The 27,646-nt window shown below is 44.5% G+C and overlaps 1 protein-coding gene across 2 annotated transcripts; it reads left to right on the top strand.

Moving 5' to 3' along the window:
• The first annotated feature begins 9,687 nt into the window (after positions 1-9,687).
• Positions 9,688-27,438, top strand: LOC103637796 (dynamin-2A). 2 transcript variants are annotated; one of them, XR_004852518.1, is made up of 22 exons: positions 9,688-10,030; positions 10,156-10,206; positions 10,313-10,433; positions 10,546-10,650; positions 11,053-11,114; positions 11,435-11,552; positions 11,638-11,974; positions 12,324-12,471; positions 12,582-12,683; positions 12,762-12,881; positions 13,574-13,657; positions 13,764-13,891; positions 21,528-21,612; positions 21,761-21,899; positions 23,622-23,698; positions 23,870-23,926; positions 24,141-24,279; positions 24,372-24,526; positions 24,635-24,836; positions 24,914-24,981; positions 25,604-25,776; positions 26,989-27,438. XR_004852518.1 is itself a non-coding variant. In XM_008660843.3 (22 exons), the coding sequence occupies exons 1-22, from the start codon at positions 9,890-9,892 to the stop codon at positions 27,204-27,206; spliced, it is 2,742 nt and encodes a 913-aa protein (XP_008659065.2). In that variant the 5' UTR covers positions 9,688-9,889; the 3' UTR covers positions 27,207-27,438. The 2 variants fall into 2 exon arrangements, 1 of the variants encoding a protein (XP_008659065.2); XM_008660843.3 differs by having other exon boundaries at positions 24,723-24,836.
• The last annotated feature ends 208 nt before the right edge of the window (positions 27,439-27,646 follow it).

A 27,646-nucleotide genomic window follows, 5' to 3' on the forward strand; every position in this document is an offset into this window, starting at 1 on the left:
AGGCCTTGGTTGCCTTCTGTCCGCGGATGCACCGGAATGTCCGGTGCACACGGACAATGAACAGTGCGTGCGCTGGGTGCGGCAGAGAATCCCCTGATTGGCTAGTTTCCGCTTCTGGGGTGCACCGGACTGTCCGGTGCGCCACTTGACCATTGGCCCAGGCCCGATGTGGTAGCTAGCCGTTACACGTCTGGCACACCGAACTGTCCGGCGCCTCGCGCGGTCCGTCTGGTGAATTATAGCCGACGCAGGCTGAAAATCCCGAGAGCAGCAAGTTGGCCGACCCGTAGATCAGACTGTCCGGTGCACACTGGACTGTCCGGTGGGTGGCACCGGACCGTCCGAAGCTCTGCAGTCCAACATGCTTTCTCTGTTTCTTCCTTCTTTTTCTTTTGCTCCTTTTGGACTTGACTTAACTGAGTCCCTAACACTTAGACAAACATAATTAGAATACAAATCAATTGACTAAGTGTCCATAGCATACCTTTTTGCTTGATCCATATAGATTTGCACTAAGTCCTCTTCCGAGCTCAATTTGCCTCAAATACTTTTGCTCAACATCATGTTAGTTCAAACATAATGTGTTGTGCATCTAATCACCAAAACAATATAGAAGTGGCCCAAGGGCACATTTCCTTTTAGTCTCGCCAATCCTTGACTGCGCCGGCAACACGATCCGCTCTACCACATCCACACGCCCGTGCGTGTCCTATGTGTCGGCCACCATGACTAGTCACCCCGCTTTTCTGGTCCCTCGACCAAGTCCCAACGCTCGTCCTGCCGCTCCCGGTCCATTGGCACGAACCTGCACGACCTTTACTTTCGCCGTCGACCACCATCCCTGTGCTCCACACCTACACACCACAACCCGATAGACATGGTTGCACAACATATAACTCATGCCTTGGTTAGTCCATGACTCAACCCGAGATGCTACCCGTTGACAACCACTCATCATCAATCCGAACCATAATGGACAAATCAACTTTGTGTTCGCACCTACAAAATATCATGGCCACGAAGCTTATGATCAACCATCTCGCCTTCTTACTACCAAGGAACAACAAGCGAGTTAATGAAGGCATGAACCAGATTAAGGGCATGGTAACTCCTATATCTATGTATCCATAGGTCCCAGCATCACAGATCCCAAGCCATGATTCCTAGTCTATGGATATGACAACTTGAAATATGCTAGAATAGTCACAAAAGAGCTAGAGTTATCAACTCAAAGGACCAAACCATAGCTAATCTTCAGATTCTCAAGGACCTCGGGGTGGTTACTATAAATTTATTCACAAGTCATGTGAGAAGGGCCATTTGTCTCATGAATTTTGTTCTTGCACCAGTCGAGATGTATGATGGATACACTAATCCAGTAGAATGGATTGAGATTTACTGTTTATCTATCATGGAAGGAGGAGGAAACTCTTTTGTCATGGCAAATTATTGTATGCATCGGGGTTTATACGAGGAAGTGGTTGTTTGGACTCCCAGCTAAGTCTGTTAACTCATGTGTAAATCTAACTCAGTAGTTCATCAACAATTTCAGCATAACTCAAGACCCGGTGACAACTTAGCACAATCTTGAACAAATTATCTAGATGAAAGACTAGTCCTTGCCCGATTACATTAAGAGGTGCATAATGTGAAGCCATCATTTACGGCATACCCAAAAGGCACATCAATTTGCATTTTCCAAGAATGACTTAAAAATCATAAGTCGAGTTAGAAACTCACTCAAAAGACTCTAGTTACCCTTGCCTCTATGTTTGAAGTCACCAATAAACACACCATGTGTGAAGAAGTTATTCAATGACAACTTTCATCTCGAAGAGACACATAAAAGGATTGGAAACCAAACCTAATTGCAGTGACAATAAGAAAAGAATGTCGAGCTATTAGATCACTACAAGAGTAGAGCAAAGGACTCGTCATCGATCGATCGTTGGTACCTAAGCAAGAGGAGTTTCAAAAGATTATGAACACACCTTGCATATTTCATAAAGAAAGTCATCAAAAGGCTAAGAATTGTCACCATTTATGGGGATTTGCAGAGGAAGTTCTTAATTTTATTGAAATCGAATCCCATGGGCCTAGAATCAGCATAATTTTAAAAATAAAAAACAAACTTTCCTCAATTCAGGTTAATAGGTTCTCGCTTTGGACTGATTTGATGGACAAATATGAGGGCATCATGATCCTGTACACCAAATGAGTCCGTCATGGGCCACGCACAGCTCGCGCAAAAATCGACCTGATGCAAACCCGATGGGAGTAGGGGCCCACCCGAACACAAATTATGCACATTCGCACATGAAAGTCGCCTAGAGGGGGGTGAATAGGGCGAAACTGAAATTCTAAAAAATAATCACAACTACAAGCCGGGTTAGCGTTAGAAATATAATTGAGTTCGCGAGAGAGGGTGCAAAACAAATCGCAAGCGAATAAAGAGTATGACACACGGATTTGTTTTACCGAGGTTTGGTTTTCGCAAACCTACTCCCCGTTGAGGAGGCCACAAAGGCCGGGTCTTTTTCAACCCCTTCCCTCTCTCAAACGGTCCCTCGGACCGAGTGAGCTTTGTCTTCTCAATCACTTGGAACACAAAGTTCCTACAAGGACCACCACAAGATTGGTGTCTCTTGCCTCAATTACAAGTGAGTTTGATCGCAAGAAAGAATCAAGAAAGAAGAAAGCAATCCAAGCGCAAGAGCTCGAAAGAACACAAGCAAATCTCTCTCGCTAGTCACTAAAACTTTGTGTGGAATTTGGGAGAGGATTTGATCTCTTGAGTGTGTCTAGAATTGAATGCCTAACTCTTGTAAGTGGTTGGAAGTGTGAAAACTTGGATACCATGAATGGTGGGTGGTTGGGGGTATTTATAGCCCCAACCACCAAACTAGTCGTTTGGTGGGGCTGACTGTCGTATGGTGCACCGGACAGTCCGGTGCACACCGGACATGTCCGGTGCGCCAGCCACGTCACCAAAGCCGTTGGGTTCCGACCGTTGGAGCTCTGTCTTCTGGGCCCGCCTGGATGTCCGGTGGCGCACCGGACAGGTACTGTAGAGTGTCTGGTGCGCCAGTATGGGCGTGCCTGACTTCTGCGCGCGCTGGCGCGCATTCAATGCGCTGCAGGTAGCCGTTGGCGCCGAAGTATCCGTTGATTCGATGGCACACCGGACAGTCCGGTGAATTATAGCGGACTAGCCGTCGTGAATTCCCGAAGCTGGCGAGTTCCTGAGGCGCCGTTCCTTAGAGCACCGGACACTGTCCGGTGTACACTGGACAGTCCGGTGAATTATAGCGGAGCGCCTCTGGATTTTCCCAAAGGTGACGAGTTTGGCTGGGAGTCCTCTAGTGCACCGGACATTGTCCGGTGGTGCACCGGACAGTCCGGTGCGCCAGACCAGAGGTGCCTTCGGTTGATCCTTTGCCCTTTTGTTGAACCCAATACTTTGTCTTTTTATTGGCTAAGTGTGAACCTTTGGCACCTGTATAACTTATACACTAGAGCAAACTAGTTAGTCCAATTATTTGTGTTGGGCAATTCAACCACCAAAATTATTTAGGAACTAGGTGTAAGCCTAATTCCCTTTCAATCTCCCCCTTTTTGGTGATTGATGCCAACACAAACCAAAGCACATATGGAAGTACATAATTGAACTAGTTTGCATAATGTCAGTGCAAAGGTTGCTTGGAATTGAGCCAATATAACTACTCATAAGATATGCATGGATTGTTTCTTTGTTTTTAACATTTTGGACCACACTTGCACCACATGTTTTGTTTTTGCAAATTCTTTTGTAAATCCTTTTCAAAGTTCTTTTGCAAATAATCAAAGGTAAATGAATAAGATTTTGCAAAGCATTTTCGAGATTTGAAATTTTCTCCCCCTGTTTCAAATGATTTTCCTTTGTCTAAACAAAACTCCCCCTTAATGAAATTCTCCTCTTAGTGTTCAAGATGGTTTTAAGATATCAATTTTGAAAATACTACTTTCTCCCCCTTTTGAACACAATAAGATACCAATTTGAAATTTACTAATTGAAAAGTCATTAGTTTTTAAAATTAGGTGGTGGTGCGGTCCTTTTGCTTTGGGCTAATACTTTCTCCCCCTTTGGCATGAATCGCCAAAAACGGATATTTAGAATGAAATATAAGCCCTTTGAATTACTCTTTCCCCCTTTGGTTATAAAGAAATGAGTGAAGATTATACCAAAGATGGAGTTCTTTTGCTTGGTGCTCATGCTTTCTCCCCCAAAAATGGAGAGTTGCTTGGAGTGACGGCGAAGGATGAGTTACAGAGTGGAAGCCTTTGTCTTCGCCGAAGACTCCAATTTCCCTTTCAATACACCTATGACTTGGTTTGAAATAGACTTGAAAACACATTAGTCATAGCATATGAAAGAGACATGATCAAAGGTATATAGAAGAGCTATGTGTGCAAATCAACAAAAGAAGTTCCTAGAATCAAGAATATTTAGCTCATGCCTAAGTTTGTTAAAAGTTTGTTCATCAAGTGGCTTGGTAAAGATATCGGCTAATTGATCTTTAGTATTAATGTAAGAAATCTCGATATCTCCCTTTTGTTGGTGATCCCTTAAAAAGTGATACCGAATGGCTATGTGCTTAGTGCGGTTATGCTCAACGGGATTATCCGCCATGCGGATTGCACTCTCATTATCACATAGAAGAGGAACTTTGGTTAATTTGTAACCATAGTCCCTAAGGGTTTGCCTCATCCAAAGTAGTTGCGCACAACAATGTCCTACGACAATATACTCGGCTTCGGCGGTAAAAAGAGCAACCGAATTTTGCTTCTTTGAAGCCCAAGACACCAAGGATCTTCCCAAGAACTGGCAAGTCCCCGATGTGCTCTTTCTATTGATTTTACACCCCGCCCAATCGGCATCAGAATAACCAATCAAATCAAAAGTGGATCCCCTAGGATACCAAAGCCCAAACTTAGGAGTATAAACTAAATATCTCAAGATTCGTTTTACGGCCGTAAGGTGAGCTTCCTTAGGGTCGGCTTGAAATCTTGCACACATGCATACGGAAAGCATAATATCCGGTCGAGATGCACATAAATATAGCAAAGAACCTATCATCGACCGGTATACCTTTTGATCGACGGATTTTCCTCCCTCGTCGAGGTCGAGATGCCCATTGGTTCCCATGGGTGTCTTGATGGGTTTGGCATCCTCCATTCCAAATTTGCTTAGAATATCTTGAGTATACTTTGTTTGGCTTAGGAAGGTGCCCTCTTGGAGTTGCTTTACTTGAAATCCTAAGAAATACTTCAACTCCCCCATCATAGACATCTCGAATTTTTGTGTCATGATCCTACTAAATTCTTCACATGTAGACTCGTTAGTAGACCCAAATATAATATCATCAACATAAATTTGGCATACGAACAAGTCATTTTCAAGAGTTTTAGTAAATAAAGTAGGATCAGCCTTTCCGACTTTGAATCCATTATTGATAAGAAAATCCCTAAGGCATTCATACCATGCTCTTGGGGCTTGCTTGAGCCCATAAAGCGCCTTAGAGAGCTTATAAACATGGTTAGGATACTCACTGTCTTCAAAGCCGGGAGGTTGCTCAACATAGACCTCTTCCTTGATTGGTCCATTGAGGAAGGCACTTTTCACGTCCATTTGATAAAGCTTAAAGCCATGGTAAGTAGCATAGGCCAATAATATGCGAATTGACTCAAGCCTAGCTACGGGTGCATAGGTTTCACCGAAATCCAAACCTTCGACTTGGGAGTATCCCTTGGCCACAAGTCGTGCTTTGTTCCTTGTCACCACACCATGCTCATCTTGCTTGTTGCGAAAGACCCATTTGGTTCCTACAACATTTTGATTAGGACGTGGAACTAAATGCCATACCTCATTCCTAGTGAAGTTGTTGAGCTCTTCTTCTTCATCAGATTGAGCTTCATCCTCATTTTGAGTCGGTGGAGATACTTGTGTGGAGGAGGATGGTTGATCTTGTGCATTTGGAGGCTCTTCGGATTCCTTAGGACACACATCCCCAATGGACATGTTCCTTAGCGCGATGCACGGAGCCTCTTCATCACCTATCTCATCAAGATCAACTTGCTCTACTTGAGAGCCGTTAGTCTCATCAAACACAACGTCACAAGAAACTTCAACTAGTCCCGAGGACTTGTTAAAGACTCTATATGCCCTTGTGTTTGAATCATATCCTAGTAAAAAGCCTTCTACAGTCTTAGGAGCAAATTTAGATTTTCTACCTCTTTTAACAAGTATAAAGCATTTTCTACCAAAGACTCTAAAATATGAAATATTGGGCTTTTTACCGGTTAGGAGTTCATACGATGTCTTCTTGAGGATTCGGTGAAGATATAACCGGTTGATGGCGTAGCAAGCGGTGTTGACCGCCTCGGCCCAAAACCGATCCGAAGTCTTGTATTCATCAAGCATGGTTCTTGCCATGTCCAATAGAGTTCTATTCTTCCTTTCCACTACACCATTTTGTTGTGGCGTGTAGGGAGAGGAGAACTCATGCTTGATGCCCTCCTCCTCAAGGAAGCCTTCAATTTGAGAGTTCTTGAACTCTGTCCCGTTGTCGCTTCTAATTTTCTTGATCCTTAAGCCGAACTGACTTTGAGCCCGTCTCAAGAATCCTTTTAAGGTCTCTTGGGTTTGAGATTTTTCCTGCAAAAAGAATACCCAAGTGAAGCGAGAGTAATCATCCACTATTACAAGACAATACTTACTCCCGCCGATGCTTATGTAAGCAATCGGGGCGAATAGATCCATGTGGAGTAGCTCAAGCGACCTGTCGGTCGTCATGATGTTCTTGTGTGGATGATGGGCACCAACTTGCTTTCCTGCTTGGCATGCGCTACAAACCCTGTCTTTCTCAAAATGAACATTGGTTAGTCCTAAAATGTGTTCTCCCTTTAGAAGCTTATGAAGACTCTTTATCCCAACATGGGCTAGTCGGCGGTGCCAGAGCAACCCATGTTAGTCTTAGCAATTAAGCAAGTGTCGAGTTCAGCTTTATCAAAATCTACCAAGTATAGCTGACCCTCCAACACTCTTTTAAATGCTATTGAATCATCACTTCTTCTAAAGATAGTGACACCCATGTCAGTGAAAAGACAGTTGTAACCCATTTTGCATAATTGAGATACAGAAAGCAAATTGTAATCTAATGAATCTACAAGAAAAAACATTGGAAATAGAATGGTCAGGAGATATAGCAATTTTACCCAATCCTTTGACCAAACCTTGGTTTCCATTTCCGAATGTGATCGCTCGTTGGGGATCTTGGTTTTTCTCGTAGGAGGAGAACATTTTCTTCTCCCCAGTCATGTGGTTTGTGCACCCGCTATCGATGATCCAGCTTGAGCCCCTGGATGCATAAACCTACAAAACAAGTTTAGTTCTTGACTTTAGGTACCCAAACGGTTTTGGGTCCTTTGGCATTAGAAACAAGAACTTTGGGTACCCAAACACAAGTTTTGGAGCCCTTGTGTTTGCCCGCAACAAACTTGGCAACTACCTTGCCGAATTTGTTAGTTAAAACATATGATGCATCAAAAGTTTTGAATGAAATGTTATGATCATTTGATGCACTAGGAGTTTTTCTTTTAGGCAACTTAGCACGGGTTGGTTGCCTAGAACTAGATGTCTCACCCTTATACATAAAAGCATGATTTGGGCCAGAGTGAGACTTCCTAGAGTGAATTCTCCTAATTTTGCTCTCGGGATAACCGGCAGGGCACAAAATGTAACCCTCGTTATCCTGAGGCATGGGAGCCTTGCCCTTTACAAAATTAGACAATCTTTTAGGAGGGGCATTAAGTTTGACATTGTCTCCCCTTTGGAAGCCAATGCCATCCTTGATGCCAGGGCGTCTCCCATTATAAAGCATACTACGAGCAAATTTAAATTTTTCATTCTTTAAGTTATGCTCGGCAATTTTAGCATCTAATTTTGCTATATGATCATTTTGTTGTTTAATTAAAGACATGTGATCATGAATAGCATTAATATCAACATCTCTACATCTAGTACAAATAGATACATGCTCAACGATAGATGTAGAGGGTTTGCAAGATTTTAATTCTACAACCTTAGCATGTAATATATCGTTTTCACTTCTAAGGTTAGAAATAGTAGCATTGCAAACATCAAAATCTTTAGCCTTAGCAAGCAATTTCTCATCTTCAACTTTAAGGCTAGCAAGGGTAATGTTCAATTCTTTGATTTTAGCAAGCAAATCATCATTGTCATTTCTATGATTGGGAATTGAAACATTACAAGCATTTGAATCAACCTTAGCAATTAATTTAGCATTTTCATTTCTAAGGTTGTTAATAGTTTCATGGCAAGTGCTTAGCTCACTAAATAGTTTTTCACATTTTTCTACTTCAAGAGCATAAGCATTTTTAACCTTAACATGCTTCTTATTTTCTTTAATTAGGAAGTCCTCTTGGGAATCCAAAAGGTCATCCTTCTCATGAATGGCACTAATTAATTTATTTAACTTTTCCTTTTGTTCTATGTTAAGATTGGCAAAAAGGGTACGCAAATTATCTTCCTCATCACTAGCATTATCATCACTAGAAGATTCATATTTAGTGGAGGATTTTGATTTAACCTTCTTCCTTTTGCCGTCCTTTGCCATGAGGCACTTGTGGCCGACGTTGGGGAAGAGAAGTCCCTTGGTGACGGCGATGTTGACGGCGTCCTCGTCAGAGGAGGAGTCGGTGGAGCTCTCGTCCGAGTCCCACTCCCAGCAAACATGGGCATCACCGCCTTTCTTCTTGAGGTACCTCTTCTTTTCTCTTCTCTTGCCCTTCTTATCGTCGCCCCTGTCACTGTCACTGGATAGTGGACATTTAGCAATAAAATGACCGGGCTTACCACATTTGTAGCAAACTTTCTTGGAGCGGGACTTGTAGTCTTTCCCCCTCCTTTGCTTGAGTATTTGATGGAAGCTCTTGATGATGAGCGCCATCTCCTCGTTGTCGAGCTTGGAAGCGTCGATGGGTTGTCTACTTGATGTAGACTCCTCCTTCTTCTCCTCCGTCGCCTTGAATGCGACCGGTTGTGCTTCGGGTGTGGAGGAGGTGCCTTGCTCGATGATTTTCTTTGAGCCTTTAATCATTAGCTCAAAGCTCACAAATTTTCCTATGACTTTCTCGGGAGACATTAGCTTATATCTAGGATCACCTCGAATTAATTAAACTTGTGTAGGGTTAAGAAATACGAGGGATCTAAGAATAACCTTGACCATCTCATGGTCATCCCATTTTTCGCTCCCGAGGTTGCGCACTTGGTTCACCAAGGTCTTCAAGCGGTTGTACATGGCTTGTAGATCCTCCCCTTGGTGAAGCATGAAGCGACCGAGCTCCCCCTCGATCGTTTCCCGCTTGGTGATCTTTGTCACCTCGTCTCCTTCGTGCGCGGTCTTGAGTACGTCCCAAATTTCCTTCGCACTTTTTAACCTTTGCACCTTATTATACTCCTCTCGACTTAGAGAGGCGAGCAGTATAGTAGTGGCTTGAGAGTTAAAGTGGTGAATTTAGGCCACCTCGTCCGAGTCATAGTCTTCATCCCCTTAACTTAATTAGTTTTATCTAAATTATAATTATTAAAATGGAATTCAATTCCAACGAAACAAACGGGTCCTTAGTGATTTCTTGTAGTTGCTCTGAGTCTCTCTCGTCTGTCGCCCAAATCCATTTTCCACGTCTCTTCCATCCCATCCCCGTGACGCCGTCTAGATTTCAAATCCGCGTCAAGCCAGGGCAGAGCTCAGGGCTCGGTCTCCCCCTTCGCCGCCAGTTGCCGCAGCCTCCAACCCCTCGAGATCCGCCGCGTGTGAGACCGCCGACCATGGAGGCCATGGAGGAGCTGTCAGAGCTCGCCGAGTCGATGCGCCAGGCGGCGTCGCTCCTCGCCGACGACGACCCCTCCGACGCCGCCGCGCCGCGCCGGCCCACCACCTTCCTCAACGCCGTCGCCCTCGGCAACGTCGTGAGTATCGGTTCTCCGCCGCCCCCACCACACGAGACCCATCGCGATCTGCTCCTGCCGCTAGCGTGCTGCACTGCTGCTCGTGTCACCCGGTCTGATCTGTTCTGATCCGTTTGTTCGTGCAGAGCTCTGGCAAGTCGGCCGTGCTAAACAGCCTCATCGGTCACCCGGTTTTGGTGAGCTCCTACCTCCTAGCGGAGCAGCTTAGTTGCCTTTCCTCTCTCTGCCCTTGTGGCGCCGTGTTTTTTTACTGGATTTGGATGGTGTTGGTGCGCGGTGCAGCCGACGGGGGAGAACGGGGCGACGCGGGCGCCAATAGTGGTTGACCTGCAGAGGGATCCGGGGCTCAGCAGCAAGTCCATCGTGCTGCAGATCGACAGCAAGTCGCAGCAGGTTTCCGCAAGTGAGTTGGATGTCGTGGCCGTGCTTCCTGCATCTATTGACGAGTTCTGGAAGCTTGGGACTGAGCCTGATCTTGATCTTGAAATTTCCTGGTTCGTTTTGCTGTGCTGCAGGTGCCCTCCGGCATTCACTGCAGGACAGACTCAGCAAGGGGACGTCTGGTGGATCAGGGAGGGGCCGTGCTGATGAGATTTACCTCAAGCTGCGGACGAGTACAGGTTTGTTTGTGCTGCGAGTAGTATAACCATTTAAGCAACCGTGTAGCTGTTTTTCTTTCCATTTCACTAGCATTGTACAGAACATGGTGTTGAATATATGGTCACACTTTTGGTGATGGTGTAAGGTTTGAACAATGACATGCTTAAATTAAACAATGATGAAATAACAGTTAGGCTGGAATATGTATGCTTGTGACACTGTATGCTTTGTGTTGGCACATTGCACTGTGGAGCAATATAATCATTTGCGAGTACATCTTTCTATCTATGTCTTATATGTTCTAAAAATGGTGAACCCCACACATAATTTCTGTACTTAGTCTTCTTTGTTAGTTTGCCTTTTTTTATTTTGTTGTGCTGCTTTATGAAATCCTCACAGTACTTTTCCTGCTTCTTGTTCAGCTCCCTCATTAAAGCTGATTGATTTACCTGGGATAGACCAGCGAGCTGTTGATGATTCCATGGTAGGTATTTGAATTATTCCTAAAATATTTTTCCTGTATAGATGCTTATAGATTAGGTAGAGTGCTGATTAACTGGTTGTGCAGTAATATCCAGTATCCACAATGAACTTTCATCAGACCATTGAATTGTGAAAGACAAGCTACACTTTTTATCTTGGGACCACTAGAACATAGCTTTCATTTCTCTGTAGCTTGTTTCATTTTATTTGATAGCTTCTGAATTGTCCTTGGCACATTTGCTTATGGAGATCACATCTAGTTCTTTTAAGGCCATCAACTTCCTTACTCTCTAGCAGAGTGCTGATTGTTTCTTACTTTAGATCAATGAGTATGCTGGGCACAATGATGCAATACTGCTCGTTGTCATACCGGCAATGCAAGCTGCTGATGTTGCATCATCTCGAGCTCTGAGGTTGGCCAAGGATATCGATTCAGATGGTCTGTGTCTTATTTGAAAATATTATTGGTATTGCATTGTCATTTATTGTAGTCACTGATGTATTTTAATTCACTGTAACTGTAGGGACAAGAACTGTTGGTGTTATAAGCAAAGTTGATCAAGCAGATGGAGATGCAAAAGTTATAGCCTGTGTTCAGGCCCTACTATCAAACAAGGGTCCAAAAAACCTTCCTGAGATTGATTGGGTTGCTCTAATTGGACAATCTGTTGCGATTGCGTCAGCACAATCAGCTGGGTCTGAAAACTCTCTAGAGACAGCTTGGCGAGCCGAAGCTGAAAGCTTGAAAAACATCTTAACTGGAGCTCCGCAGAATAAGCTTGGTAGAATTGCTTTGGTTGACACAATTGCTAAGCAAATCCGTAAAAGAATGAAAGTGCGGGTTCCTAACCTATTGAGTGGGTAAGAATTATGTCTCGTTCTTCAGTCACGTTGTATCTACTATCTAATGTTTAGATATAAATGCTATATAGTACCACACAAATTGAAGGGCGGGCCTGGTGCAGCGGTAGAGCCTACCGTCTGTAACCGGAAGGTCCCGGGTTCGAGCCCCAGCCTCTGCATATTATGCGGGTAAGGCTTGGCGCTTAAAGATACCCTTCCCCAGACCCCGCACAGTGCGGGAAGCCTACGGCACTGGGTACGCCCTTATAGTACCACACAAATTCTTCTCTTACTATGATGGTGTTAATTCACTTTTATTCATGGTATGTTGCTAAAATTAAACCCACCTGTTGTGCTGCAATTTCAGCCTTCAGGGTAAGTCTCAAATGGTTCAGGATGAATTGGCAAGGCTGGGAGAATCTATGGTACAGAGTCCTGAGGGAACCCGGGCAGTTGCTTTGGAGCTGTGCCGAGAATTTGAGGACAAGTTTCTTGCTCACATAACATCTGGTGAGGTTAGTAATGAACTTACACTTCAAATTTGGTTATGCAGTTATACCTCCTAAAACGAATAGTTGATAATGATGTCAGTAACAAAGTGTACTGTTTTTAATGTAATATAAAGGGATCTGGTTGGAAAATTGTTGCAAGTTTTGAAGGCAAGTTTCCAGACAGAATCAAACAGCTACCGTTGGACCGACATTTCGATCTCAACAATGTCAAAAGGGTACAATCACTTTCAATTTTTACATTGAGCTCTGGTTGGCAGCTAGCACATAACTAAACAGATTTCTCTTCACAATAGATTGTCTTGGAAGCCGATGGTTATCAACCATATTTGATATCTCCAGAGAAAGGGTTGAAATCCTTAATAAAGTTAGTACTGGAAATGGCAAAGGAGCCATCACGACTATGTGTTGAGGAGGTACATTCCAATCAATCAATAAGAAAATAACCATCACAACTATGTGTTATCTTCTACACATTTACTTCTGTTCTCTCCTACCCTTCAGGAGACAAACAGTGAAGAAAATTATGCATTTTGACAACTGTTGCAAGCTATACTCACCCTAATGTTTTATTGTGCTCTACAGCACTGCTAAGTGCCCCAACGATAAAAACTTCTCCCTCCATCGCAAAAGGAATGCAATTCTAGGTCTGAATTTGGATGCTTGTCCAAATTCGGACCTAGAATTGCAGTTTTTTTTGGGACGGAAGGAGTACTTATAAATTAAGGTTTGGTTCTCATTGGATGCATCTGAATGATGTGTATTTTTTTCTTTACATGTTCTTTCTCTTGCCACCTGATTTTAGTTTTTAAAATCAAGGTTCTATTTCGTGTACCATGGCTATTATCCCTCAGCTGTTAGCTAGTGACTACTAATGCATGTAATTTTTATCTAGAGGTAGTTCTGTATGTCCAGTTAGGTTTTGGTCTATCAAGTTTTTTCTATGTGCTATTACATGTTATGCCCTCTTTGGTATTGTCTTTGTCAGTCATGTTTTGTGTATATTGTTGTGAAGTTCTTTGTGGGTACACTAGTGAAGTAATACTAGATATAGTTTTAGTGTTCATCTTGCCTCCTTCCACAGAAAATTAATTTGTCATTACATTAGGTTCATCGTGTATTGTTAGACATAGTCAATGCCTCCGCAAATGCCACACCAGGACTCGGAAGGTATCCTCCATTCAAGCGTGAGGTATCACCTTTTCTGTTTCACAAGTATTTTTCCTCTTTCTTCTTGTTGAATGTTGATAGTGTGTTTTGACCTTTTTGGGGTGTAAATTTTATTTTGTCTGGTCAAGGTTGTTGCAATAGCATCAAATGCATTGGATACCTTCAAAAATGATGCCAAAAAGATGGTCGTCGCGCTTGTTGATATGGAACGTGCCTTTGTTCCTCCCCAACATTTCATCCGCTTGGTGCAAAGAAGGTCAGTCATCAGGTTGCTGTAATCTCTACTGTATAAAGCACCAACCACCAGTTTCTATGGTTCCACCGTTGTCGTGCGCACCCCTTCCTTTCCATTCACCTCTCCCTGCTCCCCTATATTTAAATGGTAAAAAAGCTAAAATTATACACAAATGGGGATTCGAATCATGGTTGTTGGCTCCAAACCCACATTCACACCCACCTAGCCAACAGAATACACATGCCTTTGTGTTTTATACTCTATACTCAAGCATAAATGAAAACTGTAGTAACGTACGGGCACTTAGCTAGTCTGTCTCTAGTTGTTACATTTCATTAGCATTGTTCTGTGCTTGTAACTTGAGAAAAAGAAGTATTATATGCTTTCATTTGTCATGCCGTTTTCCACTGTCAGGTGTCATCCTGGCATTGCTGGACCATTGAATTAAATTGGCTTTAGGCTGAGGCAGTGCAAAACATATCTGCACTACCAAACATCCACTCTATTAGTTAACCAGATGTCCCTCTGTTGATGCCGGCGGGTGGCAACTGGTGGAATCGAGAAGGTCCAGGAGGAGGCGTTTATTTTTGAAGCAGGAGCCTCGGTCCCGCCGTGTGCCGGTTGACCTTGTAGGCCGCTGCTTCAACTGCCTCTCGCCTCATCACTTTGCCAAGGATTGTTGGGAGAGATCAAGGTGCTTCTGCTGTGGTGGCCTGGGACATCTCTCCTATAAGTGCTCTGCTCCCAGGCGTGCAGAGCCAAGAAGACCAGTTTGGCGGAGACTTGGACCTACGGTTGCACCGGTGTCCAAGAAGTCGGTCTGGGATCGGCTGGGCTCGACGATTGCGCATAGCGATCGGTTAGACCTTCTGTCTTCGTCTTCTGCGGCTGCGGCGCCTGAGAGAATCCCAGTCTGGAGGAGAATCACCCCTGTCAGTGATGCTTCGCAGCGTGCCGAACCTGCTGTGCTGACTGGGTCTTCTGAAGGTGGCCCGACTATTGGTGGAGAGGCTCGTCCGGCTAAGAGGCGTCGTCGCCGACAACGGAAACGACCATTGGCACCCATTATTCATGAGGATGCCCAGTTGGCGCCGGTTTCTTCCCCGACCCACGATTCTGCTTCACCTGTGCTGGAGGACTCTTCCCCACCTTCTTTCCCTTGTATCATTGGTTGGAACCAGAGTATGTCGCGGGCGGAGGAAGATCTCGCTACGGCGGTTGTCATCACTGTTTTTGGTAATATGGAAGTTGTGTCTGCCAATGATATTGCGGCACCCCTGGCATCACGTCTGGAGGTTGATGAAGGATCCCTGGTTATTAGGCAGCTCTCTACTTCTTTCCTGCTGATGCTGCCTTCAGATGGATTGGTGCAACAATTGTGTGGAAGATGGTCAGTTGTGCGTGCTAATTCCTTCTCACTTTCTTGCAAAAGATGGTCACGCCTGATGAATTCCTCTGGAAGCACCCTTGCTCAGTTGTTAGAAGTTGAACTGGATGGCATCCCTGTACATGCCTGGGAAGTACCCACCGTGGAGAGTTTGCTCAGCCCTTTTGCATGGATAGAGAGTGTGCATGAAGATACATTGCAACTAAGAAATCTCAGCAGCTTCCGTTGTTCTGTTTGGTGTCTGGACCCTGTTAGCATACCTCCGGCTAGAGATCTTTGGGTTGTTGAGCCTCTGCAACTGGGTATTAGGGATGGTTCTGGTGTCAGATCACTGGTCTATCCGGTTAACATTCGGTGGAAGGCTGCTGCTGACACTGAAAATTCAGCTCCCCGCCCCCCTCCATCCTCAGTGATCACTCCTGCAGAACCTCGTCGTCATTTGCGCTCCCGTTCTCCGCCGGCATACAGAGGTCAGCGTAGTGGAGCTTCCTTTGGTCGTGCTCAAGGCACAGATCACTATGTTCAGGGTTCGTCCTCCTGCCATGGTTTTCGTGAAGCTAGCTGCAGGGATCCTCAGGTTGTGCAGAAAGTGACTCTTGAGCCACCCCATGGCTCGGTTATAGCTCCGACATCCTCTCCTGAAGCCGGTTTACAGACGCTTGAGGCTGGCCACCCCACACCCTCCGCTCATGGTTTTACCGAAGATGTTGGTGGTGGATTATGCGTTGTGCAGAATGTGATCTTGGAGCCACCCCCTGGTTCGGTCACAGTTCCGACGCTTGTATCTACTCACACCACAACCTCCATTCAGGGTAGTCTCGAAGTTGATGATGATCTCCTCTGCGTTGAGCAGAACGTGAACCTTGAGCCACCCCCTGGTTCGGTCACTGTTCCGTCGCTCGTGAGTGCTCAGACAGTCCGGCTAGATACCAGAACTGAAGGCAGGAAAACCCTGGCTACTTCAACGTTGCCCGCTGGGACTTATGGTATTAGGGCTGGTTTACAAGCATCCAACACGGTAACTAAGGTTTACTACAGAAGACGGCTGGGTGGGAAGCAGGAAGGTTCTCTAATTTCAGAGCAGCTGCCTACGATGGAGCTTGATGGTGCACCAATGGCTAATTCTGCGCACGCGACACAAACTGTGGGTGATCTTGGCTCGGCGGTGGTTTGTACTGAGGCACCTGAGTATATCAAGGCTATGGCAAGGCCTGTTACATCTCCTTGCTTGGTGGATGCTTCTCCCTCCCATGTTCCTACTTCGGATGTGGTTGAGCTCACTGCGACTGTGGTAGACACTCAGGTGACTCTAGTTGCGGTGGCTCCTGCGTCCATATGTGGGGGGACTCTCGCTGTTGAGCAGGAGGTGCTTCATTCACACCAAAGACAAGCCTTCCTTGCGTCTGTTTCCCGGCGGCCTTCCAGAGTTCTGCCTGCTCCCCCCGTACAGCTCTTAAAATCAGGTTACAAGCTGCCCACCAAACCAATTCCAAGACGCAGTCGCAGAGTTGCTGGAGTGGGTGTTGAATTTACCTCGGCTGACCTTGACAGTCGTGCTACTAGGAAAATCATGAGAGCAGTAGGCATAATTACCAATAATAATGGTATGGATCAGAGGGCGCTTGATGAATATGCAAATCTGTTCAAGACACCCTTGTCAGGTTCTCATATAAAGGCTCTGGCAGCGCTGTTTGGCTGGCAGCCTCCTGAAGACATGTAGTTGCTCCCTTTGTCTGCTTCGGTCGCTTCCTGCACCCTTAAGATAAATGGATCCAGAACGTGTTCTTATCTGGAATGTTCGAGGATTAAACTCCTCAGCTAGGCAAGCTTCTGTTCGTTCCTTAGTTGATTCTGCTAGAATAGATATCGTCTGTTTACAAGAAACCAAAATGGATGTTATTAGTCGTGGAACCCTCCTTTCAGCCTTGGGTTCTAATTTTGATCACCATATTGAGCTCCCTGCTGTTGGTTCCAGCGGGGGAATTCTGGTAGCATGGAAACACTGTGTGGATACCACTGGAGAGTTGTATGTGCGGAATAATAGTGTCTCGGTGCAGTTCTGCAATTGCAATGGGAGAACATGGTGGTTCACTTGCGTGTATGGACCACAGGGAAACAGTGAAAAAGTCCTTTTTTTGCAGGAGCTTAGGGACCTGAGATTGCTGTGTCATGGCCCTTGGATGATTGCTGGTGATTTCAACATGATTTATAAAGCTGAAGATAAGAATAATACTAACATAAACCGAGTTATGATGGGAAGATTTCGTAGCTTCATCAATGATCTTGCTCTAAGTGAGCTTCCTTTAATTGGTCGGAAATTCACTTGGTCTAGTCAGCAGAATCCCCCAACCCTAGTGAAACTTGACAGAGTATTATGCACATTGGACTGGGTGGATTTGTTTCCAAATTCCTTGCTTCAGAGTTCTGCCTCAAATGACTCAGACCACTGCCCCCTCCTTTTGGGCCTGAATGACAATAGTATGGCAGGAAGGCGCAGGTTTCATTTTGAGTCCTTTTGGCCTAAGTTTGAGGGATTTCTGGAGGCTGTTTCGTTGGCTTGGCATTCTGTTCCAGCTGTGCAGTGTCCTTTTGCAACTTTGAACTCTAAACTGAAAGCTACTGCTCGTGGGCTGCAGGCTTGGAGTGCTAAAAAGGTTGGGCATATTTCAGCCTCTTTAGCCCTTGCCCGTGTGCTCCTGCACCAGTTGGAAATTGCTCAAGACAGTCGTGGTCTTTCTCCAGCTGAGCTATGGTTTCTCTTATGCCTTAAGAAACACTCCCTTGCTCTATCTTCACTTCAAAGGACAATTGCCAGGCTTCGTTCCAGAATTGGGTGGCTGCGTGAGGGTGATGCTAATACTAAATTATTCCATATGCATTCAAGATTCCGCAAGAAGAAGAATTTTGTTCCTAAATTGGTGTCTAATGGTGCTGTCCTAACCAGCCATGATGCCAAAGCTGATCTGGTCAACGAATTCTATGGCAATCTTTTGGGACAATGCAGCGATAGAGAGCAAACTATCTCTCTGGAAAGTTTGGGAATTCCTTGTCATGATCTGTCAGCCTTAGATGCACCATTCACTGAGAAGGAGGTATGGGATACAATTTTACACCTTCCTTCGGACAAGGCTCCAGGGCCAGATGGGTTCACAGGAAAATTCTATAGAGTCTGCTGGGAGATTATTAAGGCTGATGTTATGGCTGTTTTCTCGGCGGTTGGGAGCAGAAGGTTCGCTAATTTTCAGATCCTTAATACTGCTTATATCACCCTTATCCCAAAGTTTGAGGGGGCCGATCAAGTTAAAAATTTCAGACCTATCAGTTTAGTTCATAGTGTTGCAAAATTGCTCACTAAACTTCTTGCTAATCGTTTGGCTGGAAGACTTCATGATATGGTTTCTCCTAACCAAAGTGCTTTTATTAAAGGCCGCTTCATTCAGGATAATTATATGTTGGTGCAGCAAACCACCCGCTATCTCCATCAACAGAAGCAACCTAGGATGCTTCTAAAGCTTGATATCTCAAAGGCCTTTGATTCAGTCTCATGGCCCTTCCTCCTGGAAGTCTTGCAACATTTGGGATTTGGCCAAGTCTGGAGAGATATTATTAGTGGCTTGCTATGGACTTCCTCATCTCAGGTGTTACTTAATGGGTTACCTGGACAACCTATTCTTCATCGTCGTGGTCTCCGGCAGGGGGATCCTCTGTCTCCTTTTCTGTTCATCTTGGTCATGGATACTCTGGGCTTCTTGATTAATAAGGCCGCACAGGATGGACTGCTGCAGCCCCTTGCTCCTCGGGCATTGCAACACCGGGTTTCTCTCTATGCGGATGATGTGGTGATCTTTCTTCGGCCGGCAGCCATGGATATCAATGTTATTCTAGATTGTCTTCAGCTGTTTGGAGATGCTTCGGGTTTACGTACGAATGTTCAGAAATGCAGCGTGTACCCTATTAGATGTGGAGATCAGGACCTTGCTTTGCTGCAGAATATGTTGCCTTGTGAGTTAGCTGAATTCCCTTGCCGCTATCTGGGTTTACCGCTTGCCATTAAAAAGCTTTCAAAAATCCAAGTACAACCCATCATTGATAAGATTGCAAATCAACTCTCCGGATGGAAGGCTGAGTTATTGACTAAAGCTGGTCGTAAGGTGCACGTCCAGCATGTCCTCACAGGGATGGTGATCTACTTGGCCATGGCTGTTGACCTTCCAGCTTGGGCCCTTAAAGCCATTGATAAGATTCGTCGAGGTTTTCTGTGGCGAGGTCGAAGAGATGTAAAAGGTGGCCACTGTCACGTGGCTTGGGGAATTGTTTGTAGGCCTCGCGAATTGGGTGGTCTAGGCATTTCCAGCATGAAAGAACTTGCTTGGTCTCTTAGAATGAGATGGCTTTGGCTGGCTAAAACTGAGCCATCTCGCCCGTGGGCCTCTCTTGCTATCCAGGTCCCTAAAAAGGTAAAAGATTTCTTCTCCATGGCTATGCAAACTGAGCTTGATAATGGGGCTACAACCTATTTCTGGACTGATAGGTGGTTATCGGGTCACAGAATTGCAGAGTTAGTCCCTCGATTATTTGGGATCATCCCTAAGAGACGGGTTAGCAAGAGAACAGTGGTGGATGCTATCTCTAATCAGAGCTGGATTTCTGACATTCAAGGAGCTCTTTCGGTTGGAATTATCAATGAATTTCTCATTTTGTGGGATTTAATTGACTCAATTGTTTTAAGACCTCAAGTTGAAGACAAACATTTCCTCCGTCTAGCTGCAAACGGAAAGTTCTCCTCAAAGGAAGCATATAGGGGTTTCTTTTTGGGATCTTCTGAGTTTGAGCCTTTTCATAGAATATGGAAATCTTGGGCTCCTCCAAAAACCAAGTTTTTTATGTGGTTGGTCGCTCACAGGAAGGTTTGGACAGCAGACAGGCTGCAGAAAAGAGGTATGGACCATCCAGAGAGATGTCCACTATGTGACCAGGATCAAGAAACCTTGGACCATATGTTGATCGGATGTGTCTTTGCTCGAGAATTCTGGTTTAAATTGCTTCTTCAAGTGAACCTGCAGTTTCTTGCCCCCCAATCTGAGGATAGTGCTTTTCTTGAATGGTGGAGAATGTTATGTACCAAAGTCTCTGGAATTGCAAGGGACGACCTCAATTCTCTAGTCATTCTGGGAGTTTGGACCTTATGGAAGCAACGCAATGGCTGTGTTTTTGACAATAAGAACCCCAGTATTGCTGATGCTATTAGAAGAGTTGAGTTGGAGGTTCACCTATGGGAGATGGCTGGTGCAAAAAAGTTGTCTTTGCTCACCGCCCCCATTCCGGGCATCCCTGCTAGTTAGCTAGCATTGTGGTAATTTGTGTTAGTTTCTTCTTTAGACATGGATGGGTTTCTGTATGCCTGTTACTGGCCGCCATAGGCGCCTCTTTTGTTTTCTTCTGTAATTGTCCTTCTTCTTTAATATAATATCGCGCAGTTCTCCTGCGCTTTCGAGAAAAAAAAGGAATACTATGTTCTGGACAGATGGGTGGCTCCATGAACAGAGGCTGAATCGTCTTGTGCCGAATTTATTTGGGGCAATTTCCACCAGAGCAAAGAAGCGGACAATCCATGATGCTCTTATCGACCAGAAATGGGTTTATGATATTCGAGGGGCTGTCTTGACAGAATATATCTGTCTTCGGTACCTCCTCTTAAATGTTGTGCGACAACCAGATATTGAGGATCTTCACATGTGGCAATTTTCTCCCTCGGGGAAGTATTCAGCAATGTCTGCCTATGTGTCCATGTTCAGTGGAGCTACCTCTTTCCAGCCTTTGGAAAGGATCTGGAAAAGTTGGGCCCCAGGCAAATGCAAATTCTTGCAAATCCTCACCTTTGCACCTCTGTTGACTTAGCTTGGTGATAGATAGGGTCTGGTCTCACTCCTTTCATAACATGTGATTAGTCTCTTATTGTAAGGCTACAGATTTTTTATGCCAAGTTTTTTCCTTAAAAACCTGGCTGTATCTTGGGTTTTTAAAATTAGTTAACCGCATCATGCATAAACACTAATGGAAATAGGGAACTTAAGGTTGTGATTGTGATTCTTCTATTTTTGTTGGAGTTTTCATGATTTATCAAGCATATAAGTTGCCTATGTTGAAATGTACTGAATTGCAGTTCTGTTGTAAACTAAAATGTCCATTATTCAGCTCCAGCAACATTTGGTTTCATTATGAAATTATTAAACACTGACCCATGGCCTTTTGTTTGTTTGGTATTGACAGAATGGAAAGGCAGCGTCGAGAGGATGAGTTAAGAAACCGATCTTCTAAGAAAACACAGGAAGCTGAACAGTCAACATCTAAGAGGGTATGATTTTGCGTCTATGCAGTGGTATTTTATTATAAATATGAAACTGTATGATCTTTTGGATCGAGGTGTATAGTTCATACCATCTTTTTTGGCTTACAGTTACAGTATATATTGGCTCTGGTGGTTGATTAAACTGTTATTATAGGCCTTCAGTCCCCAAACAGATGCTGAGCAAGGTGGTGGCAGCTTAAAATCAATGAAAGACAAATCTGGCCAGCAAGATAAAGACGCAAAAGAGGGATCGAATTTGCAGGTTGCTGGTCCTGCTGGTGAAATTACTGCAGGTACAATACTCCTAAAATCACACTGCCTAAGTTAGGTCATGGAAATACATTCTCAAATATTATGCACTTGTGCTTGTAGAAACCACATTCTGCTAAATGTAAATCAGTATCACATTTTTCTTTAATGTTCCTTCTCATAAATTAGCTGCATACTTGCACCATGTACTAATTAACTTCAATCTTTTTGAGACCTTCCCTGTTTAGTTTGTGGAAGGAGGCTCCAGAGTCGACCACCCAATCAGTGGGAGAGGGAGAGGGTGGTGAAGCCACGGGGTGCGCGGAAAGAGCCAGGGGATGTGCTCCGACAAAGTCACTAGTAGGCGAGGGAGACAACAAGGTCTTGATCGCTAGGGAGGCAAGCACAGCTCTGGGGAAGACAAGCGGTCCAGGCACGTGGCAGCCCGCATGTGGGTGAAGCTCGACGCAGCCACGAAGGACAGAGCTCATGACGCGACTGAGGGCCACGAAGGTGCCCCAAACAAGCTGGCCATCGTGGAGGAGGACGCGCACAACGATCCCGACGGAAATGGGCTAAGCTAGGATGGGATCGGGGAAGCCAGGAGCCACGGGAGCAACGAGCGAGGCAGAACTCATGTATGTTGGGGGTGAAGCCATGGAACCGGCGAGGACGGAGACGGAGACAACATTGTAGGAGATGAAAGGTTTCGCGGATGTTGCTCCGTCGAGGCCGACCCACTGGGGAAAGGGCGCGCACGTTACCACGGAGGGGGAAGGGAGGGAGATGGAGGCGTCGGCTGTGGGGAGCACGCGCATAACGCTGCAGGAAAGCGTTGGTGGACTCCACGAGGAAGAAGGGGCGTGTCCAGGGGCATGCGTAGGGCATGCGTAGAGGAGGCTGGAAAGGAGACATGGAGAAGTGGCGGTTGGGCACATAGCGCGTGGGGAGCATCTTGCTGAGAGGGAGGTCGCGTCCAGAGGAGAAGAGGTGGCGTGGAAGTTCCCGGCGGCGGCCTAGGAAGGCGGCCCTGTTGGGGACGCGAGGTCGCGGGTAGGGTCGCTGCTCGCCGGAGGTCTAGGCAGGGGCCGAGGCGCGAGCGCACCGCGGGCGCGACTAGGGCGAGGAGATGCCCCGACAGGTGGCCGGCCGACGGTGGGGGTCCGCGCAAGGGCCGGCGGCAGGGTTCCTCGGCAGCGGAGGCTCAGGCCAGTCCGTGCAGGGGGTCGCGTGCCGGGAAGGCCCCTGGTGGGTCGGCGGCTGGCGGCGGAGGTGTGCCAGGGGGTGGCTGACGACGGCCATGCAACTGAGGCTAGGAGGGAGGGAGGCGGCCGACCCGGAGAGGGAAGCTGGCGGCTGCGAGGGAGGGAGAGAGAAACTGGCTCTGGTACCAAGTTGGAGAATGAAACGATAACCCTAACTTAGGGTTGGGAGTTGTATAAATAGACTCAGGTTGTTGGGCCTAAACCCTAAGTCCATTACACAGGGGTATAATTGTAATTACAAGGGGCTAACCCCAAAACCCTAAACGGGTACTCTAACAACAACTATCCATGTGATTGAACCTTTTCTGTTTGGTTTCAACTCTAGCGTACCCAACTTAACCTTCAATAGGAGTGCATGGAAAACAACTATCCATGTGTTTGAACCTTGACTTGTGATTTCTGTTGTATTTCAACTCTAGCCTGTCCTAACTTGCTTGGGACTAAAAGGCTTTGTTGTTGTGAGAAGTAAACCTATAATTATATTCTTCTGTTCCTATGCAGGTTACCTCTTAAAGAAAAGCGCAAAAACTAATGGGTGGAGTAAAAGGTGGTTTGTTCTTAATGAGAAGAGTGGAAAGGTTAATCAGTTCTTCAAAACATTTCTTTTATACTCGTGATTTGTTTGATACTTTGATATGTGTGTGAAAGCCCTTCGGTTTTCAAATGTTTACTTAATGATTATTGTATTTCATGGTTCTTGTTTGATATGTGGGTGTGGTTTGACTCACTATCTGTTGTTTCTATGCCAGCTTGGGTACACAGAGAAACAAGAGGAGAGACATTTTCGTGGTGTCATCACTCTTGAGGTGTGCATAACCTTTGCCTTCATAATATGTGTTATTTATTCCATGTGACCTGAGATGATATAATGGTCATGTAACTTTTGCATTAACACTTAAACAGTTTTTCCCTGATCTCTGGACCCTAGTAGAAAGATATACTTACCTGGCAAAATATGGCTTGATGTCAAGAACTGTGAGATGGACTGCTTTAGCAACTTGCTTATGTATTCATTTGCAGGAGTGCAACCTTGAGGAGGTAGAGGAGGAAGAACCATCTAAAAGCTCAAAAGACTCAAAAAAGGCAAATGGATCAGAAAAACCCCCAAGTCTTGTATTTAAGATTACTAACAGGGTTGCATACAAAACAGTCTTAAAAGGTTGTATACCCTCAAATCGTACAGCCTATGGAGTTATATTTGCTTCATGGTTCTGTTTTTTTTTATATAATTCTCTGCTTTAATATTTGCAGCTCACAGTGCTGTTCTGTTAAAGGCTGAGAGCATGCCTGACAAGGTTGAGTGGGTGAATAAGATCAAAGCTGTTATTCAGAGCAAAGGGGGTTCTTTCAAGGGTCCAAGTACTGAGGGTGGTTCAATGAAGCAAAGCAATTCGGATGGCGCTTTAGTAAGTTCTAGGTTAATACATAATTGAATTGCATTTCTAGCTTTCCTTTTGTAGTTTTGCTTTACTCAATTAAATCTTGATTTATTAGGGATCATCATGTAATTTCAGGTTCCCTTGTATGTTTTGGATGTGCCAATATAAATACTGCTCCATTAAAATACACAAACTAAACATCTGATCATACACTTTTCGAAAGGATGCTATGGCGCGGAGACCAGCTGATCCTGAAGAAGAACTTAGATGGATGTCTCAAGAAGTTCGTGGTTATGTTGAGGCTGTTTTGAATAGTCTGGCAGCAAATGTTCCGAAGGTTCATATTGTTCTGTTAATCAGTTTAAATGGCCTTGTATTTGTGTCAAATTTTCATTGCTTGTCTGTACTTGTTAGGCTATTGTGCTGTGCCAAGTGGAGAAAGCAAAGGAAGACATGCTTAACCAGCTATACAGCTCGATAAGGTTGATTTTCTGTACATTAATGCTCCCTCTGTTCTCAAACACTTGACATTCTAGACAAGTTGCGGTCACTTTTGAAACTTCATCTGTCAGTTTATAATATGATATTGTTTAGTTTGCAAACAGAAGAGGCATGTGTAGACTTTTGTTGGAAAGTAATTTCGTAATCCCATAAATATTAGCTTTAGAATTAAATATCTGTGATAGTGTCGTATCTTGAATACCTAATGAAAATATAATGGAAGGAGTATGCGTTTTCTATTTCTTCATCTAGATATTAGCACCTAGTGGATTGTTTGTGCAAAAAGATTCATAATCTCACATTTCAGTTAGAATAAGAAATATTGTTGCCATATGCCGTTCAATGAAATAAAGCTGAAATATACTTACACAAACTCCTAGACTTAATAATCTGGATGCTAGCCTGTATGGTTATTCTGAATTCTTCACTTTATTTGGACAACGTTTCAAAATTAAGGATGCAAAACTTACTAATACAGATGTATATTCTCTCCGTTTGTAATATTTCTGATCAATTGTGGTTGCTATATATTGAATATGGCTTATGCTTATTTTTTGGGTACATTTTGAATAGCTTTTATATTTTCAATCATTTCTCTACCAGCGGGCAAAGCAACGCTAAGATTGAAGAGCTTCTTCAAGAGGATCATAATGCTAAGCGCAGAAGGGAGAAGTACCAAAAACAATCATCTCTCCTGTCAAAACTTACTCGTCAACTCAGTATCCATGACAACAGGGCATCTGTTTCCTCGTATTCTAATGACAGCACTGAAGTTGGTAAGCTGCTATTTTCATTATTTGTTTAACAACATCAAGCGCAATAGCCCCCCCCCTCCCCTGCGTAATGACGATTGTCCAATATGTTTAAACACTCGGGGTGGTGTCTTTGATGCTAACTGAAGGTATTTTCTTAAGATTTTTGGCCAGACAAACAAACTAGCTGCCGACTATTACTTGATAAAGCAGTTCTAGTAGTCCTGTGCTAAACATAGTTCTGATGTTTGCTAGTCTTGTAATTATATTAGGCAACACTAAGGTTGTCTCCAACAGCTCTACTATCCCACCTTTTATTTTAAACTTCACTTTGTAAACATTGTTGTCTACAGTAGAAAACAGTGTTTTGCATGACCATATGTACGATCTGCTGGGATAGCCTAAGTCAACTTGTATAAGGTTGTCTCCAGCAGAGCGTATATATGGCCGTGCAAAACACCGTTTTGTACTATAAGACTATACTTTTCATAGAGTGGAGTTTGAAATAGGAGTTAGGATAGAGTCTGCTAGAGATGATCTAAGCAATGGTCTTGCAAGGAGCCAAGGAGGCTCATGTCCCAAAGCCAAGGGCAGTCTATCTTATGTTCGCTATTCAAATAGATTCTACGTCACATGGATTGGATGAGATTGGAAAAAAATAGTAGAGATTTTGACTTGCTATGGATTTGAATCCACCCAATCTCCTTCAATCCACGTGAATTGAGATGAAAACGAACAATCCCTTAGATGTTCTTCAGTTCTTGTCTATGGTTGTCCCATTTAGTATTTGATACATTTGGCATATTGGTTTGATGCACTGCACACGGAAGGTATGATTAAATAGCAATCTAGGTGCTGTTTGGTTCAAAAAATGTAACGCAAATGGTAATGGTAATGGTTTACGCTCGATTACTAGCGGTAACAAATTTGAATAGGCTGGTATCAAATTTTAGTGTGGTATCTAATTACGGTTGGACTAAAACAAACATGATTTAACGTTATCAGTTACCCATTACGTTACAAATATGTGAACCAAACAGCACCCTAGATTTTTGGTTTCACCTTAGTCCTTGTTTGATTATTCCCATGTCGATTGGATGTGATTGAAAAAAATATGAAGGAATTTGACTTTCTAGGGATTTAACTCACTTAATCCCGTCCGATCCACATGGATTGACATCGAAACAGACAGACCTATGTGGAACATTTCGTAACGCTCAAAATTATTATTTGCAGAGAGCCCTCGAACACCAAGCCGCTCAGGTGAGGACTGGAGGTCTGCCTTTGATTCATCTTCAAATGGGCCTGTTGCTACAAGCACAAACAGTGAATCAAGGTCGAGAAGTGCTGATGGTCGCAGCCGGCGCTATGAGAACGGGGATGTGAGCTCAGGTGCCAACTCTGGCAGCCGGCGCACACCGAACCGGTTGCCACCAGCACCGCCAAAATACTAATCGTGCTGATTGGTATTCATGAACATTATGTATTCTTGCCTGGCACACGCCCCTTGCTTGTCATATGGGTTATTGGAGCGTATTTCAGATCGGCCGCTAGAGATTGTGTTGTAGTGGAGTCTGGTGATTGCGTGAACATTGTGTTCGCAGGTCGCTGCGACTCAGATGAGTTGTTTATAGAAATATATAGGTAACCATGGTCTCTATCTTTACTGTTTATTATCTCCGCACATTTCCTGGCCCTGGTGCCGTCCCTGCCATAGGATTTTGTTCGGGCGATCGATCTTGCTTTCGCACTTGGTCGTTCTGGGACGGCGGCTGTCAGACTAAAAGATTTATGTTGCCCCTCCCGCGCATATTGTTCGGTAACCCTGATGATCCTTACTAGTGGATGGGGCGCGCTCGATGTTGAAATGTGGTTGTAGATTATAGAATCTTCT

This window comes from Zea mays, chromosome 9 (genome assembly GCF_902167145.1).
Source record: "Zea mays cultivar B73 chromosome 9, Zm-B73-REFERENCE-NAM-5.0, whole genome shotgun sequence".
In the NCBI taxonomy this organism is placed as follows: domain Eukaryota; kingdom Viridiplantae; phylum Streptophyta; class Magnoliopsida; order Poales; family Poaceae; genus Zea; species Zea mays.